The 20,946-nt window shown below is 38.6% G+C and overlaps 1 protein-coding gene across 1 annotated transcript; it reads right to left on the bottom strand.

Annotated features, from left to right (window-relative positions):
* Window positions 1-1,017: 1,017 nt before the first annotated feature.
* npy8ar (neuropeptide Y receptor Y8a) lies at window positions 1,018-18,844 on the bottom strand. The gene is made up of 2 exons (XM_089126379.1): window positions 18,508-18,844; window positions 1,018-3,057 (listed from the first exon to the last, which is right to left on the bottom strand). Exon 2 carries the CDS (start codon window positions 2,931-2,933, stop codon window positions 1,797-1,799), a length of 1,137 nt encoding a protein of 378 aa, XP_088982505.1. The 5' UTR covers window positions 2,934-3,057; window positions 18,508-18,844; the 3' UTR covers window positions 1,018-1,796.
* Window positions 18,845-20,946: the final 2,102 nt, after the last annotated feature.

Raw genomic sequence — 20,946 nt, 5'->3', positions numbered from 1 at the left:
CAGGACTCCTTGACCTGGACACCGTTCACGCAAGAATGGCTGTGATTTTATCACCTGGGATGTCATGTCATGGACAGCGCATTGAAGAGCGGCATGATCTAGCATAAATTTAACTCTCTATGACAAAATGTAAGATGTCCTTTTGACCAGTGAATGAAAAAGACTATGTTTTATGGTTAATGATTATATAAATCACATAAAACCTTTCAAGGAAATGTCAAGGTTACATTTCACTCCCAAAATATCAAAAGGAATTTTTTTTATGTGTATAATTATCTTGTGTATATATATATATATATATATATAAAAATACACACACATGCATGTATATTTAAGAAAAAAATATTATTTATATATAAAATAAATCATATATAAATCTATATACAGTATACATGAAAATATTTCTTAAATATACAAGCAAGTGTGTGTATATATATTTAAATTAATTATACACAGTGCACCCACACTTGGATTAATCACGATTAATCGCTTGACACTCCTAATATATATATATATATATATATATATATATATATACAGTATATATATATATATATATATATATGCAATACCTTGAATGCAATGGCACTACAGCGTCTGAAAAATGAAAATCATACATTCAAATATTCCCCATTTTTTTCCAACATAGGAATGCTATGTATAGGAATGCTATAAAACCTGTACTCTCGTATCTGTGATGGGAAAATGCAATGTTATTGCCGTTATACAAGCCAGGAAAATTGCTTCTCGGATGGCAATCTGTTTCTAAAGAGGCAAGCTCGGCTCGACTACCTTGACGGGCAAATCCAAAGGAAGATGCCTCAGGTGGAATGTTACCTTCATAAAAGATTTCTGTGAGTGGTTCATGCATCGGTAATACAGACACTTCTGCTGTATATGCAAATTATTTCATCTTCAGTAATGAGCAGGAGAATGAGCATTCAATGCAATTACCAGGGATGTCGCCACACGAGACAGCGAAGATTAACAAGAGAAACAACAAGTGACAGAAGTGAATGGATGTCATGTTTCCTAATTTATTTGCACTTTCATAACTACTATTCATAAGGCAACAAGAACGTCAACATCAAACACTTTTGTAGAAACTTAACTTTGCTTTGACTTCGATCATCAAGAAAACGTGCAATACCAAACTGGCATTGGCACAGTCATGTATCTATTGTAGCAGAAGATGGGTGTGGTAACACCGATGCTCAAACGTTTAATGTGTTTCCCAACGTTACAGAGGCACAATTCAAATTTCAAATGCAGCGTAAGCGATCTCACCAAAGCAACACAATAAATAGTAATAGATCCAATTCATTAAACAACAACAAAACCGGACATGAACAGAATAAATACTTTGGTGAGGGCACCAACTCACTGCTACAGTGATTTTAACAAAGAACTAAAAGAATCGAACATGAAAAGTAATTTAATTTTGTCTGCTGCGCAATCCAGTCTCATAAATTATCCTCTCATAACACAACAGCTTGAAAGCGTCATCAGAGGAATAATCACATTCTTGATGGAACATTCATCCCGTACGAGTTGTTCTTGGGGAAAGGAATGACGCCCTGACTACCGTAGCTGTCTTTAACATAACATCACGTTGTGTTCCTCGTAGTGGAACACGCAGACCTGGACCCCGGCAACAGTTGGTAGAGGTTGTTTTTAGATCTCTTGGGAACTGAACTGATGCAGAAACCCACATAGCAATTCCACGTCTCCATGGAAACAGTGCCAGCTCATTCTCAACCCCTCCCCTTGTTCTCTTCTCTGTTCCTGCAGTCTCTTTAGCAGTGAGCGCACTGTTCCGATCTGCCCAGAGAGCCCTGCTGCATGGACGAAACCTTGGTGACATCGGTGGCCACCGTTGAAAGCGGGAAGCTCTCGTAGGTCTCTGGAACGCCCCAGCCGCAATGGCAGCGCTGGAGCGTCGCCTTCAGCTCCTTCTGGAAGTTGGTGTTGAGGAAGCCGTACACCACCGGGTTCACACAGGTGGACGCCATGGCCATCAGGTGGCAGGCGGAGAAGATGACGTCATGCTGGCAAGAAGGAAGCACCTGGTGGTACCAGTCGAAGATGGTGTTGAAAACATTGAGCGGGAGCCAGCAGAGAGCAAAAGCGACCACGATTAGGACCAACATTGCATTGATGCGTTGAGCACCCCGTGCTTTTCTCTGCCGGGCCTCGGTGGCCTGCTCCACCATCTCCTTCCGTCTGCGCAGACGCAGGAATATGCGCAAGTAACAGACTAAGATGAGAAGCAGGGGCAGGCAGTACTGAAAGAGCAGAAGCGAGGTGGTGTACGCCAAACGGTTGCGTTCGGACGGCCAGAGCTCCATGCAAATGACGTGGTCGCTGAATGGGTTGAACGGCAGGCTGAGGTTCTGGAACGGGACGTTAGTTAGGATATTAAAGGACAGGAAGGGTAGGGAAATGAAGCAGGCCACCATCCAGGTGACGGCTACGGCCAGGTACGAATGGCCTGCGGCGGGCGTCCAGCCGGTGGGGTGGATGATGAGTTGATGCCGCTCCAACGCGATGAGGACCAACGAGAAGATGGAGACTGTGACGGACATGCACTGCACAAACGGCGTGACCTTGCACAGCGTCTCACCCAAGATCCAGCGGTCCATGAGCGTGTAGATGACCGTCACGGGGAGGCACACCACGCACATGAGGATGTCGGAGCAGGAGAGGTTGGCGATGAGGATGTTGGTGACGTTTCTCATCTCTTTTTGTCTGGATATGATGAAGACCAGACAAGTGTTGCCCACCAAGCCCACCGCTATAACAGTGCTGTAGGCCACGATCAGAAGGGTTGTGCCACTCACAGAGGGAGGGCACACGTTGGAATCCACCCATGTTCTCTGGCCCAACACAGCTGAGGTGTTGCTGATGTTGTCTGAGGTTGGAGAGGCCTCCATAAGTCCCAAAGTTTGATGAGAAGCAGCTAGGCGTTCACATAAGCATCCACCCTTCAAACACCATAAGAAAGTCGACTCATTGTTGAGGTCCTCGCATTTATTCACAGACGGCCAGATGGTTGACCTGGAGGAGAAGGAGCATGTAAAGACCGTTAGCTGGCATTAAAATGGGCAATATGTTGAGAGGGATTTAATGAGGAGGGATTTAACTCAACAAGTGAATCTCTAGTAGAGGTCAAACCCCTTAATCCAACAGATGTTTGTGGACTTAAAATCTGAAAAGACATCTCTTGTTTAAGGAGAAAACACTACTAATCTCTCTAAAGTATTTTCACCTTAGTATTTCATAAATTAGTTTATGCATGTATCCAGCAAAATATCTGATTCGTTCTGCTCTAATAATGGCATAAACTCGACTAATACTCTTTGCAAAAACTCCCTCGGGATGTTGACAGGTCATCCAGGCTGTTAAGCTGACAGATGGAGGGCTCTCTCATGAGTATTCTCTCTTTATCCTTTTTATCTCCAAGTTCTCTTTTCTTTGGCCTCAAATGGCTTTTATGTGATGAAGTGATAAAAAATAATCATATCACAAACAACTGATTTAAAAGCTGCCAATGTATTAGCAGCACCGGTTTACCTTGACAACCTCAGTCAATCTGAAGGGATGAACATTGAGAACCTCATTCAATGAAATACTAGAACCAAATATTTTTTGTGGCCACACTATGCTACTGAATCTACCGTGTCATAGCAAAAGAAATTATGCTAGTTGGCCGTCTGAATTGAACATGAGACAGAAAAACTGGACACTGTCAAATAATAGTGATATTCATAGAAAATACATCTTTCTACTGTATTGTCCTAGCTATTTGCTCTGCGCATAACAAGAAATAGGAGAACATGTAAGACACAGAGAAGCATCACAAGCTGTTCCGCTGCAATTCTACAGTGCAGCATGTATTTGCTGCTATGTCAGTGAACTAATGAGATGCTCCATGAGCCACCATTGCTGTAAAAAAAAAACAGTTCAATGGAGTGAATGGAGTTGACGCAACTCTCTCTCTGGAGGAACATCAGAGAGGGGACGCCATTCCATAGCAGAAGCAACTTTTCTAGATTTTGATTAAAGTTTACCATGAAAACCAATTTTTTTCTGTGTATTAACTTGCACGTTAATTGTTCACATCACTAGTAAATGTGCACTAAGAAAAGATAGTGTCTATTTTGATTTCATGACGACTTTAAATATGTTTATATTAGAGCCAGACCGATATATCGGCAGACCGTTATTATCGGCCGATATTAGGCATTTTCCAAACTATCGGTATCGGCAGTTATAATGTCCGATACATGAATATTTCAAAAATAAAATAAAAACGGACGAAACACGCTTGAACCATGTCATGAGTGTTGGAGTTGTATAGTTTGTCCACCAGAGGGCACTCTACACCGTCCCTGTTGGCAACACTCGTTGAGTTGGTCATGAGACATACATCGCTTGAATAACAATTAAAAGAACACCCCCATCAGTTCTGTGTGACTATCATGTCCAGTTTAAAAAATAAATAATTAAAATATCGGCCGATATATCGGATTTTAAAACCCAAAAATATTTCTATCGGTATCGGCCTTCAAAATCCTTTATCGGTCGGGCTCTAGTTTATATAAATGTATTAGGGGTGCATTCTCAAAAACAATTTTAAGATGAAATTGTAGACGGATTTGATTAACTCCTGTTTCGTTCCTTCCTTCGTTCTATTACTCCACATACTTGAATAAGCACTGCATCTAAAGTGACTTCATTTGACTTCTGTAATGCATTCAGATTGGTCTCAATCACATCAAATATTTTACTCTCACAGTCGCTTTAGCTAATTTATTCCGCGAGCCGGCCACTCTGAGTTTCACATGGATTGAGTAAGTGTTGTAATTAAGCCGCAGCTAATATCCTCTCGCTCCTCCAAACCAACTGTCAGGAGTTTCACACCAGCTTATTACGTCATTCATCTCACATGGAGAGGGAAGCTGATTCAGGGAATGCCTTGCTGAGATTATCTACTCCAGTTTCAATCCTTCACAGCTATAAAGAGCATAATTTGTTACACATAATCTTTTAAAGAATTACTCAACAAATTGCATTTCACAAATGAAATACCAATGTTTAAGGCAGCAGAAGAGTGTGTTGCTTTCAGCAACAAAAGACCAGGGGGCTCTCAATGCAGTAGCTAAAATGATCTGAGTAGTTGCTCGGCTGTTGCCTGAGTGGTTTCTAGGGCGTTGCTGCTAGATATTTTGGGTGGTTTCCAGGGCACTGCTATGCAAAGTGTTCTGAGTGGTTGCTAGGGTGTAATGGCTGTTAGACATTAGAAGTGGTTGCAGGACATTGTTTTGAAGCAGCTTAAAGGAGAACTCCGGTGCAAAATGAACCTTTGGTCTAATTACACATTGTTACCTCAACCGTTATCTGAGATTTGTTTTCATGATTGCCGAATGTAAATCGTTTTATCTCTACGGCCAGAGTTAAGCCTAACTCTAGTAGATAGGCCATAGAGTAATGACAAATAAAAATCGCTTGTTATTACCACTAAAAAGGCTCAAAGTAGCCCCACACTAACACGACAGCATAATAAGGGTTCCTACATTCAAACCGAAGCATTGAGAACTTTGTCAGTGTCCATACAGTTTAATAAGCAGATATTTTATACATACAGTCAACTTCGCGAATACAGGAAGAAGCCATCTTTGAAAAATAGTCTCTACCAGTCGATCTACGAACGCCGATCCAAGTGCGCTGAACTGTGCAGAATCTCATATGGTCCGTTGTTTCCTGAAGAAAAACAAACATGAACCATTTTCTTCTTTTCAGTATGTACATGTTCGCGCTCACCTTATCACCTTATTCACATCTCACCAGCGCACTTGGATCGGCGTTCGTAGATCGACTGGTAGAGACTATTTTTCAAAGATGGCTTCTTCCTGTATTCGCGAAGTTGACTGTGTGTATAAAATATCTTCTTATTAAACTGTATGGACACTGACAAAGTTATCAATGCTTCGGTTTTAATGTAGGGACCCTTATTATGCTATCGTGTTAGTGTGGGGCTATTTTGAGCCTTGTTAGTGGTAATAACAAGCGATTTTTATTTGTCATTACTCTATGCCCAATATACTAGCGTTTTAGGCTAAACTGTTTTTATACATAAAACGATTTACATTCGGCAATCATGAAAACAAATCTCAGATAACGGTTGACTAGGTAACAATGTGTAATTAGACCAAAGGTTCATTTTGTGCCGGAGTTCTCCTTTAAGTGGTAAGTAGGCCATTGCAGACGTTTTTTGTTGGTTGCCATGTTTAATAGAGTATTTTGAATGGTTTCTAGGCTGTGGCTTTGAGGCAGGTAGACATTTTAGGTGGTGTCAACTCAAGTAGTGTTGGGAATCGAAAAACAATACTTAGGTCATACTTGTTAAGTCATACCTATAAAATAAAAAATGTAATTCCTCTTATCAATTCCATTGTGTGCATTTAAATGACTTTAAACCATTCAAGTGCAAGAAGACTTGCTTCTGTCTTGTGCACACATCAAAGAAATGTGAAGGCCGCCATATTGAACAGTTTTAACTGTTCATATTGAACAGTTATCAATAGAGTCCGTAGGTAAAAATTTATTAGCCTGTTGATTTTTATCATGGTATTCAGGTACAATGAAATGTTTTACAATAAGACTTATAAATGTGGATGATATCTAAGTTTTTTTTTTTTACCGTATTGGAATTGATTAATCGTAATCATTAAAAATTCAAGCGATACCTAACCCTAGTTACAAGGCGGTCCAGGTGTTCTGAGTGGTTTCTAGGGTGTTGCCATGTGGCTTCTAGACATTTTGGGTGCTTGCCAGGTGGTTACTAGAGTGTTCTGCAGGGTTGACAGGGCATATGTGATTGCGAAACTGTTCTAAGTGGTTGCTAAGTTGTCAGTCTAAATAGTCTATTCTGTTCCCTATATGTTAGATCTCTCTAAACATGGGTTGAAACAACCCAGCATTTTTAAAAGCACTACATTCTAAGATAGTGGTCCGATATGAGAATCTCTGGTATGTGGTGCCTTTGATAGATGTGTCCTTCACAGGATACAAAATATCGTATTACCACAGTGCTGACATGCTGTCTCTCTGAAATATATTGGCATATATCACAGGCAGCAGCATCGGAGGTTTGTTTGTATGGAGAGAATGACTCAAGAGTTTAAGGGAGTGTGTGAAATTATATAAGGCAGAACTAAATTAATCATCTAATTTTCATATCACACAGACAAGTCTGAGCGACATGCTTTCATAACTGCTCATAGAGATTCGGTACTTCTGCAAATCAAATGCACTGTCGTTTGAGATGAATAAAGAAATAAATACACAAAAAGGGCAAAATTTTATTAAACAAGTATTTTAGCAGGCATCTATATCAAGCTGAGATACATAATAAAAATAAAAAAAGGACACTTTAAGGGAATTATTCACCCAAATATGAAGATTCTGTCATTATTTATTCACCTTCATGTCATTTCCAAACCATAATGACTTTTTTATAGCAGAATTATATATATATATATATATATATATATATTATAACAGAATGTCCAAGCTGGGCCATAAAATGAAAGTAAATGGTGACTACCACTGCTAAACAAGACCTGAATTATCGCATTAAAGTCATTTGAAGTACTACTATTTTGATATATTTGTTTAATAAAATATATTTTGCCTTGATAGCCCCTGCCTATCCACTTTCACTGAACGGCAACAAAATCTCCTTTTGTGTTCCAAGAAAAAAACATGAACTAAAGCTTATGTAAAACTCTTTTCACAGGAAGCCAAAACACAACAGGACATTTATCACTATATTTGTGAGCTGCTGACTGTCTACAAGGTCAGGTAGATTCAGAAAACAAAAGAGTGAATTTTGCCATACTGCTTTCTGCTTCCATTAACCTTGAACAGGTTTGACAGATGCTCTAGTAGAGGGGCGCCCAATCCTGTTCCTGGAGATTTACCTTCCTGCAAAGAACAGTTCCAAACCTGATCAAACACAATTGAATCAGCTAATTAATACACTTGATAATTACAGACAGGCTTGTTGGATCAGGGTTAGAACTGAACTCCAGGAAGTCTCTAATAGTTTATTAGATCTTTCCTCATGATTTGGATCCACATACATGATGATCTTTATTATTGCGCACCTCTTATGGTCAAATTATCAAAGATATTAGATTAGCTGACTCCTCATTTAATTCAAAACAACTTGTTTAACACTAAATACTTCTCTTGTAATTTTTTCACTACATATGGGCACCAAGAGAAATATTAAGAAAATAAATTAAGACCATTATATACTAATATCAGAACATGCTGAAGTAGATTCAGCTCTCATTGGTCAGTTTTTACTTTCACCAAACTGACTGGGGTTTGAAACTTCTTCAACTGTATAACTCTAGCTCAAAGTTTGCACAATGTTTGTGTAATATCCGCTAGCTTGCTTTCATGGTTTAAAATATTTCCGATATTTCGCAACGTGATTATGACAAGCAGGGCAGGGCCGAGAGCCGTGGGAACTTACTCACCACATCGGTCTTGGGTCACACGAAGGAGTTCCGGGAGGTTAAAAGGAGGATTGACGACAGTAAGGGATGAGAGAGGACCAGGTCTGGACTTTACGTTGTGTTTTGTTTATAGTTTTTTTATTTTTTTTGTTTGTTTATTTTGATGTTGTTAGAGGGTTAGTTCACCCAAAAATGAAAATTAAGTCATTAATTACTCACCCCCATGCTGTACCAACCCCGTAAGACCTTCGTTCATCTTCGGAACACAAATAAAGATATTTTTGATTGAATCTGAGGGCTGGATCACTCTTCCATAGACTGCATAAGGGACTGGCTCTTGACGGCCCATAAAGTCATTAAAAAAAAGGTTTAAATATTCCATGTGCCTACAGCGGCTCAATTATAAGTTTATCAAGCGACGAGAATACTTTTTGTGCGAAAAAAACATAAATAACGACTTTATTCCACTATTCCATTACTTCCTTATGGGCGCATGCGCGAGAACTGAGACGAGGACGTTCTCATTCGTCTACTTCTTGTTACCGGCTGCTCACGGCTTAGGAGTTTTACCGCCCCCTACCGTATAAGATGATGTGCTGATATAGCTGGAAGCGCAAAACTTTCTGTTTACAAGCAGAGGAAGATGCGCGCTGTACATAGGCTTTTCAATTAGCGTATTTTCCGCACTATACGGTGCAGTTAAAAGCCTTTAATTTTCTCAAAAAACGACAGTGTTCCTTATAATCCGGAGCGCCTTATATATGGATCATCATTTTATACGGTAGGTGGCGGTAAAACCTAAGCGGTGAGCAGCCGGTAACAAGAAGTAGACGAATGAGAACGTCCTTATCTCAGTTCTCGCGCATGCGCCCATAAGGAAGTAATGGAATAGTGGAATAAAGTCGTTATTTATGTTTTTTTCGCACAGAAAGTAGTCTCTTTGCTTGATAAACTTATAATTGAGCCGCTGTAGGCACATGGAATATTTAAACCTTTTCTTTAATGACTTTATGGGCCGTCAAGAGCCAGTCCCTTAGGAAGCCTATGGAAGAGTGATCCAGCTCTCAGATTCAATCAAAAATATCTTTATTTGTGTCCCGAAGATGAACGAAGGTCTTACGGGGTTGGAACAGCATGGGGGTGAGTAATTAATGACTTAATTTTCATTTTTGGGTGAACTAACTCTTTAGTATTAAAGTTTACGTTGACCGTTTGCCAGTTCTTCTTGTTCCCTGAGCCTTTAAACCTTGTCACATAGGTGGCAAAATTAAAGAGACAGACCCTCACAAACGACTGCTGCGTATAAACAAAATAAAACCACAAAATAAATAGTCTAGGCCTGGTCCTCTCTTGTCCTTCACTGTCGTCACTTTCAGTCCTTCCAGTGCTACTCTGTGAGAATCGAGACCGGTGTGATGCGCAGGCGACGCTCATTAGCAATCGGCTCACAATCCTTGCTCCGTTCCCATGGCTCTTGGCCCCGCCCTGCTTGCCACAGTGACTTTTTTTTTTTAAATCAACAATAGCTCACAAAATGATGGACAACGATTCACATTTCGTGATAATGAAGTAGACTAAATTACTAGGGCTTAGACAATATTTTGATGCATTGGAATTTGTGGATCAATTCCAATTTTTTCCGAGTGCAACGTGAAACGATTCTGAGCTTAGTTTTTTTTACAGCAGATGGCGCTCTAGGCTTGTTTTTAACTGCACGCTCAAATGCTGAGAATGTACTTGCACCTCAGAATGCTTTTATGACTCAAGATTAATGTAAACAGCCCACTGCAAAAATCCTTGTAATGAATGATTATTTCATAGAAGGTTCAAGTGGTGTTTAGGAAGCCAACATATTATGGCTGTTTCTTGAGCACACAGTGCCATCTGCTGTTAAAAAACTAAGCTTTGAATCGATTTGAGAGAAAATCGCAATGCATTCAGAAAAAATTGGAATCGATTCAGAATCGTTTCTTGATTCACGATGCTTCGATTTATTGTCCCAGCCCTATAAATTACCCAGTGAGGAAGGCCTTGGACTTGCAGTTCGCCCCCATCCCCCTTCACATGATCTGAAGAGCAAGCCCCCCTGAGAATTATAAAAGCCCCTCCATGTGGTGTGCCCTTGTGCCGGGACTGCTTGAAGGGCAGCTAATAACAACTACCAATATTAAAGTCAGACAGCAAGCATTACCTTTACTATACCATGACCAACTCAGTGGAACATTAATGGTTTTTTCTGGCAATACTTTTATTGGTACTTTATTGCCAGACTGATCTCATGAAATATTGTCTTGCTGCGTATATATATGACACGCCAATTCGTATTTCCATTTTTGGCATGCTATCAACACGTATAATCGCTTTTTTTAGCGTGTTTATGAACGCCGTTGACTTAACGTTACATTACTGTATATATATTAATATATGACCAACCCCAACCCCGTTCCTAAACCTACCCGTCACTGGGGTTAATACCATTTATGAATCTTGCACTACCATCCTTGGAAAAAAATATCGCTCCCCAGATGTAGATCTACATTTTGCTTCGTTTTCGATCGGACATTTAACGGCGTGCACATACACGGAGAATCATTCTGACATTTAAAGGCGTAGACAAACACGCATATACACGGATAGCTCAAAATGCGTATTGATAACACGTCACTTGACTTGAAAGTGGCGTGTATGTTTACGCAAGAGTCATGATGTCATGTTGTTATTGTGCACTCCAGCAGCGGCTCGCCCATAGAGGGCGCTGGACCTGCCTGCCCTTTTCTTTCTTTTTTTTATAATCTCTAATTTTGAAAAAATAATAATAATCTGTGTTAATTTCATTCTAATAATGGTTTAACTTTAGAATGCGTATAGATCTCTCCAGAATGATATTTGGATGCAGTTTCAACGTGTTTACGTTTATCATGTTGGTTTAGTAGCGGCCTTCTCTGGGATCCAGCTCCCTCAGCCCTACAGTGCTGGAATTTAAGCCAATGGTTCCCCGGTTGCTATGCAAAAAAGTTTATATTTCTCCAATCATCGTTGTCGAATTTTATAGTTTGGGGGCTCTGAAAATATCGCCCATAGTACCAAGATTAGAGCAATCCAGCTGCACCACGGGACATTTACCTCAGAGAGGAGTACGAGTGCACCATGACGTCGAGTTGCACTGTAGTCGTGGGAGTTGAGCTAGCCCCAAATTCAGTTAAATAGAAAATGAGAGAAGTGTGTATGAGAAGAGGACCCCCCCCCCCCCCAACCGCAGAAACAGCCCCACCTAGAATATTTTTCACCAGCCGCCAGTATTAGTATTAGAAAGATACTTGACTCACATTAGCATCTGTGAGTCACTTGGGAAATTGACAGCTTCATAATGATTTAGAGTTATGCCAGGCTAATCACAACCTCTAATTAAACAGACTATTGATGGCACTGTCGAATCAACAAATTATAACAGGAGTGATAAAACATAATCAAACCATTCCTTAAAATAATTGTCTTGCTGAAGTGTGTATTTTTTTTTCTCTCCAATAAAATACTTTCTCCTATTTAATCTTTTAAGAGTTGTTCGTCAAAAATGAATATTCTGTCATTATTTACTCACCTTTATGTTGTTCTAAACCTGTATTGTTTTTCATACAACTTCAGTGGTGTCAAATTACTTCGAAAATATCTTCTTTTGTGTTTCATAGAAGAAGAAAAAAATGAGAGATTTGAAAATAACACTGGTGACAAGTGTAAGTAAACCATTTAGGTTGATTTGCTCAAATAGCTTATAAAAACATTTATCTGTTTGTTTGAAGACAGATACATTGTGATAGTGCTTTTAAAATCATCTGACCATTAGTTTTCAAAGCCAAGGAGAGTTCATTGAAGGAGAGAACATAATTATTTCTAGAAACATATAGACATCTTTTTTTCCCAACTCTAATCATTTGAGAAATCTTTTTTAAAAATTGATATAATGTTGCTGTCAAGGATGGAATCACATCTTGATTGAGAATTGTATCCCTGAGCTATTTCTGATCATACAAACACTTTTCCCCTTATTATGTTCTTTACACAGATGCCAATTACACATTTCAACAACCTTGGATAGCAGGAAATTATCTCTCTCTTTCTTTGACATGAGCTCTCTCGACCTTCAGCAGAAGGACAATGACATACGGCACATGGCAGCTGAACAACAGTGTTACTGATGCGGCTTCATGGCTACAGAAGCCCTTAGCATCTCTGATTGAAGAGGAATGGCTCTCTGCTGTAGTGGATTCACATCAGTTCTGAGGAACACATGACATTCCATAAATATACTGTATGTCTCCCTATAGTATGGTGGAAGGGCAATTCACTACATAGGACACACACTGAAGGTAATACCACTGCTCAAAGTGGCCCAAGGCGATGGGGTTTAAATCCATCAGGGCAGGCCAACAACACAGAGAAAAGTCAATTTATTGGAAAATCAGGGTTGAAGCACAGCTGCTCTAGTGTAGTCTATTATTTGGGAAGACATGAATAGCAGGAAATAAAGAATAATGCTATGTGGGGGGAAAGGTATTAAAATACCTATACCTTAAAAGGAGCCATTTCAGTCAACCCAAAAATGAAAATGCAAATGAAATGTCATTTACTCACCCTTAAACCTGGTCACTATTCTCTATCGACGGATACCTAAAATCTGTGTATATACTGTATATATATATATATATATATATTGTTGATTATGTTTTCACTTTTCTAACTTTAGTGAGTGTGTTATGATGCTGTTTGAGCATAAACAACATCTGCAAAGTTACAATGCTCAAATTTCAAAGCAAAGGGAGATATTTGCTTTTAAAGTCGGCATGAAACGGAAGTTGAAATTGTCATTTTTTCCTTGTTGTGACGTATATCACAGTGAAGCGGCTTCTGAAATTAGAAAAAAAATGTAGGGCAGGGCTTGATTTTGTCCTTCGGGAATTGATTGGATCGTTGGAGGTTGTGCGTTGCATACAAAACGGAGGCAGATTTGAATGCAATTCTCTGAGAGGCGGTGCACCGATAGCCGCACCCTCATCGAATCTGGCCGCACCCTTTCGCCATTCCACGTGACCGAAATCAGTGGCGGTTCTACTTTGAATTACACCCAGGGCGAGACCCCCTTCGAGCGCCCCCGCAACAACAAACCCCCAACAACAACAACCCAATATAATCACATACTGTTCAATTGAAAGACACAGTTAATAGAATCCAATTATTTTGCTAGATTAATCTAACTTTTTAAGGGAGGAACCATTAGCGCATTGGTTACTGCCTTGAATTATATGCATGGCACACTTTTAGTTATGACTTGTTTAAACTATACTTTGTCACGAAATGGAGTTTTTAAAAGTGAAAGGGTCAGAGAGATACTTATTTAGTAACACAATACTTAGGCTATCTAGAAAAGAGGTCGTTTCGATGGGGGAGGGAAGGGTAATGTCTTTGATTAAAGATTATAAGGGTACATGAATTTAAAAAAAAAAAATACTCATGCATTTATAATAAACACTACAGTATTACATATAAAAAGAAGATTTGTCAAATTGGATGCCGAATTTAAAGAAATTCTTTTAAGGACTACAAATGGCTGGAAGGGACTACACAACATTCCTTCCGGGTTAGTGATATCACCAAAATTTACATAAACCTCATTTGCATTTGAAGAACAAAAGTGTCAAAAGGAACAGACACAGAATGGTGCGTTTTTTCTCACCCTCAAAAAGTGACAATTTTTACATCCTATTTAAAATATCTGTGGGGTATTTTGAGCTAAAACTTCACATACACACTCTGGGGAAACTTATTTTACACCCTGTGAAAAGGGTATTATACCACCCTTTTAAATAAATGGCCTTCTTTTGAACTTTATATTAATCAAGGAAAAGGAGCATCACAGTTTCCCCAGCACAACTGTTTTCAACACTGATTATAATAATAAATGTTTCTTGAACAGCAAATCAATCTATTAGAATGATTTTTGAAGGATCACGTGACACTGAAGACTGGAGTAATGATGCTAAAAATCCAGCTTTGATCACAGGAATAAATTACATTTAAAAATATATTCAAATGGGACACATTTCTTTTAAATTGTGAAATAATATTTGATATTGTGAATTTATATTTCACAATATTACTGTATTTAGTGTATTTCTTATAAAATAAAGACTTCTTTTAAAACATACTGACCCCAAGATTCTGAACAGTGTATACATAAATATTCCATTACGTATGAAAAAGAGCAGCATCCATATTCATTCACAGATAAAGGGTTTAATCAACATGATGACTTTGATTTTTGACTGAACCGTTACATTTTAAGATGCATCTTAGCTGTGTAATCTTTCACCGAAGGCAAGTGTAAATACAAGCTTTTCTTCAAAATGTCAGATTTTGGCCCACGGGGCTCTAGTAAAAACTCAAGCCACCCATCATCTCAAACTTCACCCCATCCAGTAATTGCTGCAGGGTGAATCTCCCGGTGTCACCTTGGTTCTTGGGAAACGGGTGTTGAAAATGCACCGGGGGACGGCTAAAGCATAACACAAGTGTCGTATAAGAATATAGCTTTTTTAGACAGTTCATCTTCATTCGACTGATGAAGTTTGACAATCCATCAAAATCTTTCACATCCATCCACTGACCTTTGATGTTTTCATCAGCACCTTTTTAGGATGGGAAAGCTTTCCCTCACTAGCTAATGTGGTTTCACATCTAACAGACATATGTATGATCTCTGTCCATTGAGAAATCCATCAACACAGCACATGCAAAGATTTTTTTTTTAACCTTGAACCTCTTAGTTCTCTGCAGAAAAAATATGAAAGGTAGGCCTATGTGAACAATCAATGGTCTACAGCCTATAGAAATACACCCTGTACATTGCACCGGTTCTCAACTTTTTTTGCTGCAGAATGCAGATTTCACATTGAACATTAAAGGACAACTCCGGCGCAAAAAGAACCTTTGGTCTAATTACACATTGTTACCTAGTCAACCGTTCTCTGAGATTTGTTTTCATGATTGCCGAATGTAAATAGTTTTATCTCTAAAAACAGTTTAGCCTAACGCTAGTAGATAGGGCATAGAGTAATGACAAATAAAAATCACTTGTTATTACCACTAACAAGGCTCAAAATAGCCCCACACTAACACAACAGTATAATAAGGGTCCCTACGTTCAAAAAGAAGCATTGAGAACTTTGTCAGTGTCCAAACAGTTTAATAAGAAGATATTTTATACATACAGTCAACTTCGCGAATACAGGAAGAAGCCATCTTTGAAAAATAGTCTCTACCAGTCGATCTACGAACGCCGATCCAAGTGCGCTGATGAGATGATCATGTGAATAAGGTGATAAGGTGAGCGCGAACAGTAGGCTACGTGTACATATTGAAGAGAAGACATATTGTTTTTTTTTTTCAAAAACAACGGACCATATGAGATTCTGCACAGTTCAGCGCACTTGGATCGGCGTTCGTAGATCGACTGGTAGAGACTATTTTTTAAAGATGGCTTCTTCCTCTATTCGCGAAGTTGACTGTGTGTATAAAATATCTTCTTATTAAACTGTATGGACACTGACAAAGTTCTCAATGCTTCGGTTTGAATGTAGGGACCCTTATTATGCTGTCGTGTTAGTGTGGGGCTATTTTGAGCCTTGTTAGTGGTAATAACAAGCGATTTTTATTTGTCATTACTCTATGCCCTATTTACTAGCATTATACTAGCGTTAGGCTAAACTGTTTTTAGAGATAAAACTATTTACATTCGGCAATCATGAAAACAAATCTCAGATAACGGTTGACTAGGTAACAATGTGTAATTAGACCAAAGGTTCATTTTGCGCCGGAGTTGTCCTTTAAATATGAACCAAACCAATGAGTTCACAATTGTAGTTCGGTTAGCTCGGTTCGTTCATATTGTCATTATAACACCTGCCTGCCTGAAGATACCAAATCTAAAGTCATAGGTTCAACCTGATTGGTCGTCCTTTATTAAGTATACTGAACTGAACTTACCGAACATCTAAAAAAAATGCTGTGTTTTGGGCGAAATGCGCTCATCGTTGTATGTGCGTAGACATATGATGGCATTTTGACAGTTTATAAAATGTGTAAAGGAGTTAAAACAGCGGCAGAAATCCTTTCCCTCACACACAAATGAAGATCTGCTGCGACAAGAAGCGGTTCTGACACCTGTGATGAGCAACATCGCGACTGTGACGAGAAAAAACAGGTGTGCTTGAGCATTCTGTCCATTTCTGTCGCATCTCGTGACATCATGTCCTGTTTTGGGTTAATAATTTACTTGTCTGTGGTCCGCGTTGCATTCATATTTCATTAAAACCACAGAGTTGGTTTGGAAGCGGATCGAGACCCATCTTTTCAGCGGTCTCAGTCCATTTTGTTGGTTGTGTACCAGGGTTCGGATGACAGCGTTCAACGATTATTCAAATGAACCGCAATAACAGAGCAATCGCACCAGGATTCGCTTTAATCGGACCGAACATGCCACATTGTACATTGTTACGTAGTCTACTACACTGTATCTCCACTGTAGTTTTGTTCATAATTATTACAACGCAAACCTTATTTATCTGACGTCAACCAATTTACATAAATTTGAGCCTTCAATGTCAAGAGCATAAGATATTTGCTGCATTTCTTCTCCCTTTTAAATTTGACATGTCTATTTATATTGCGACCCCAACTAAACACGATTACATGGTTAGATGCATTTTATTTAGTACATTTAGGGCATCGTTTTCCCCCATTTCTATGAAGATTAACCCACCAGTTGAGGTTTCCTTTTTAAGCTACATAAACTAAAACTGCCATGACCATCTGCTATTGTTTCTTAATTCTTTCTGTGCAGATTTTTTATTTAAAAAGAGATTAAAATAATGTCCTGCCATTACTATTCTTCCATCTTGTGCATGTAATCTTCTACGAAATGCAGTTCAATGTAAAGTGTTCCTGATAACATTGAAGATTACAAGCAGAACCTCCCGATGGTCAAGTACAAACCCTTGAATTCCGGATAATGCAAGGGGAGGTGCCGTCCGAAAACTAATCTTATGGTGACTTATTGCTCCCCCACACCATGTCTTGACTGAATGGTCTGTCTGAATCCTGATACAGTCATGAGAATATCTCCAATGGTCTATTTTAAGAGAAAAGGACCGTGAGATAACCATTACCTTGAGATCCTTTCACACCTGTCGATCAAATTGCAGAGAGAGAGAGACACCATAATAAACACTCCACAAGGGCAGGACGCATCCTTAATCTTTATAAAGTACAATAACATCTGATCCTAACATTAATAATCTTTTGTCTCTCAAGCTGCATAACCGAACAATCCCTGTCTAGCACTCATTATTTTCTGAGATTATATTTTAATGCACCCTGACAAGCACAAGCTAAATATTATATTTGAATATTTTGCACTTGTGGAAATCTCTGGTATGGTTGTGGTTATTCGTTCCCAGAATGACTGTTTCCTCATCACGTTCAGCTGTCAACTCATTCTATCAAGTCTCAAATTCCCACTTGGTGGAAAAGGTGAAAACGCTCTCATCTCCTTTCACTTATAATTTCCATCAACAGAGATCAACATTTCACATAATGCTTCCTGAATTGAGCTCACTAGATTGATGGACACACCTTTTGAATGACTTTTTCTACATAAGCAGAAGTTTTTGACAAATTCGTGGGTTATTTTTTATCTAAGAGTCAAAAAACACATGTTTAATGTCACAATCCAAGATTCACATGATAAAATCAGTTGCATAACTACTCAACACAGAAATGCAAGGAATCATTAAAATTCCAGACGCTTTTAAACTGTGTTCATGTCGCAAATCTGCTCAGATGTTCACACATCATGCATACAACTGAGTTTATGGTATTTCTAAACCTCTACAGCATGACATATTCACGATATAAGCAATCTTACCAGTCCAGCTGTATTTTCTCCTGAGCTGATACCGACGGTGCGGCGGAGAGCCCGAACTCGACTGACGGAGGAGGAGGAGGAGGAGGAAGAAGAAGATGCTGAAACCCTGTATCAGCATCTGTCTGATTCTCTGAACGACACTTCGTGCGTACAGATGGGCAGAAAGTGTCGAGACGGAATGGTGAGAAACTTTGCGTGGACGTGAATTTGGCGTCATCCACCCCCCCTCTCGCGAGCACCTCATCACTCGATTGGTTGTTGTTTGGAGCTCTCGGTAAACAGACTTTGTCGCGTTGAATGCTGTGAGAAAGGTTAATTAGATGGTTAATTAAGACTAACTTATGCATGTCATGCTGTAATGCCACTGTGTTGAACTTGACTGAAAATAAAATGTCTCGTCAAAATGACTTTTTTCAACTTCGATATTGTAGGCGGGTGAACTTAAGAACGAATGATGTAATTAAAACCAAATAAAAATCTAAAATGGTGTAACCTTCAAGGCTATTTGTCCTGCACGTCGAATATTTTTTTTCCCAAAAGCAGAATGCTTGAGCAAAGTATCAGATGTTTTCTCAGGGTTACCCAGATAGCATGTACCATTGAAACTGTTGAGTCAGTGTCTATGTATCAACGCTGATTACATTGAAATGACGTTATTGATGTTGATTTATCACTCTTGCACCCTCAGTCACTCAGTTAAAATTGAAATAATGCTCAGATTTCACCCACAAATCAATGGTGTTAATATTGTTTCAACATTACGTGATGTTGTTTCAACGTCACTTTTGTACCCTCAGTTAATGTTGAAGTAATGTTGAGATTTCAACCAAAAATCAGGTGTTAATATTGCTTCAACATTACAAAGTGATATTGTTCCAACGTCACTTTCGCACCCTCGGTTAATGTTGAGATTTCAACCAAAAATCAACGGTAATAGTAGCCTATTGATTCAACATTACAAAGTGATATTTTTTTCAACATCACTTTTGCACCCTCGGTTAATTTTGAAACTATGTTAAAAAAACCCCAAAACAAAACAAAAACAAAACAATGGTAATGCTATTGAATCAATGTTACTATGACTTTGATAATCACTATGATTGATTCTACATCACTGATGCTGAATCAATATTGAAATTACCAAAAATAATAAATGGTAATATTGTTGAATCAACATTACATTATGATTGATTCTACAACTGATGCTGAATCAATATTGAAATGAATAAAAATAATAAATAGTAATATTGTTGAATCAACGTTACACTAGGATGTTGAATCTACATCACTGCTGTTGAATCAGCTCTTAAATTAACAAGAATAATTTTTGGTAATATGGTTTGATCAATGTTACAATGTGATGTTGATTCTAAATACATTTAGTTGGAACACTGAAAATTCAAAAAAGGAATGTCAATGTCACCATCTGATGTAGAAACATTAACATTTCTAAAACACTTCAATGGTGCGTCAACAAATTCCTGACCACTTCAAAATTTGGTGAAAACCTTTTAAAATATAAATGACACCTTTTCAGCAGTTGAGAAATTTTATTTTATTCAATCAATGACACAAATACATTAAAAGATTACTCTTTAAAAAAGAAAGGGGTAGAAATAGGACAAAAGCACTTCAGCCTTGGTCCCGGTGGTCCAACGGTTTAGGTTTACAAATCTGTCTTGCATCAGACTACACTTCTGCCTCTTTTCCTTTGGATTCTCTGAAATCTGAAAGAGAAAACATGATGTTACTCTAGAACGAGTCAATTCAGTTGTCATACAGTCATATTGAAGAATGTTAATATTTTAAACACAATATGATTCACTTTTTTGAAGTTGCTGAGCACAAAATAGTCTAACTATGATATTGTTAAATTCTGTTTATTTCATTTATTTTTCTGAAATCTATGCTTCAATATCAAAAGAAAGCACTGCAGGGGTGTCCGAAATTATCTCCAGCCTTAATTAAACACACCTGAGTCAGATAATTAAGGTCATTAAGATCAATGAGAACTAACAGGCAGGTGTGTTGGAGTTAAACTCTTCATGAAGAGGAGCGAACACCTCGATTGGTCGTTTACCAATCAGTGGCCAATTTCAAACTACAATAAATGTTTTTCAACCATTTTTCAACAGACATGTTAAAATCGTGAAGGCCCACCCCTAAACCAAGCCCCCAGTGGATTAGAGCAAATCGGGTAAAGTGGTCGAAAATGCCCATTGTGGTTTAAACGCCCCACTGACTGAGAAACGCCCACTAGTGTTCTGCAGAGATACATGCCTGAATGATCTTGTGCTCATCAATTACAAATTACTGTTAGTTCAATGTCACTGTCATTTCAATGCTGATCCAAGACACTTTAAACATTGAAATGTCAATCGCAGCCAAAATGATGGTTTGGATGATCAAAACTCAACATTGAATTAATGTTACCCTATC

This window comes from Pimephales promelas, chromosome 23 (assembly GCF_988280905.1).
Source record: "Pimephales promelas chromosome 23, fPimPro1.hap1.1, whole genome shotgun sequence".
Classification (NCBI taxonomy): domain Eukaryota; kingdom Metazoa; phylum Chordata; class Actinopteri; order Cypriniformes; family Leuciscidae; genus Pimephales; species Pimephales promelas.
Note: the sequence above shows the minus strand (reverse complement) of the source record. Positions and strands in the feature narration are given on the sequence as shown.

Coding starts and splice junctions, on each gene's coding strand:
- npy8ar (XM_089126379.1), bottom strand. CDS start 2,933: ATGGAGGCCTCTCCAACCTCAGACAACATCAGCAACACCTCAGCTGTG.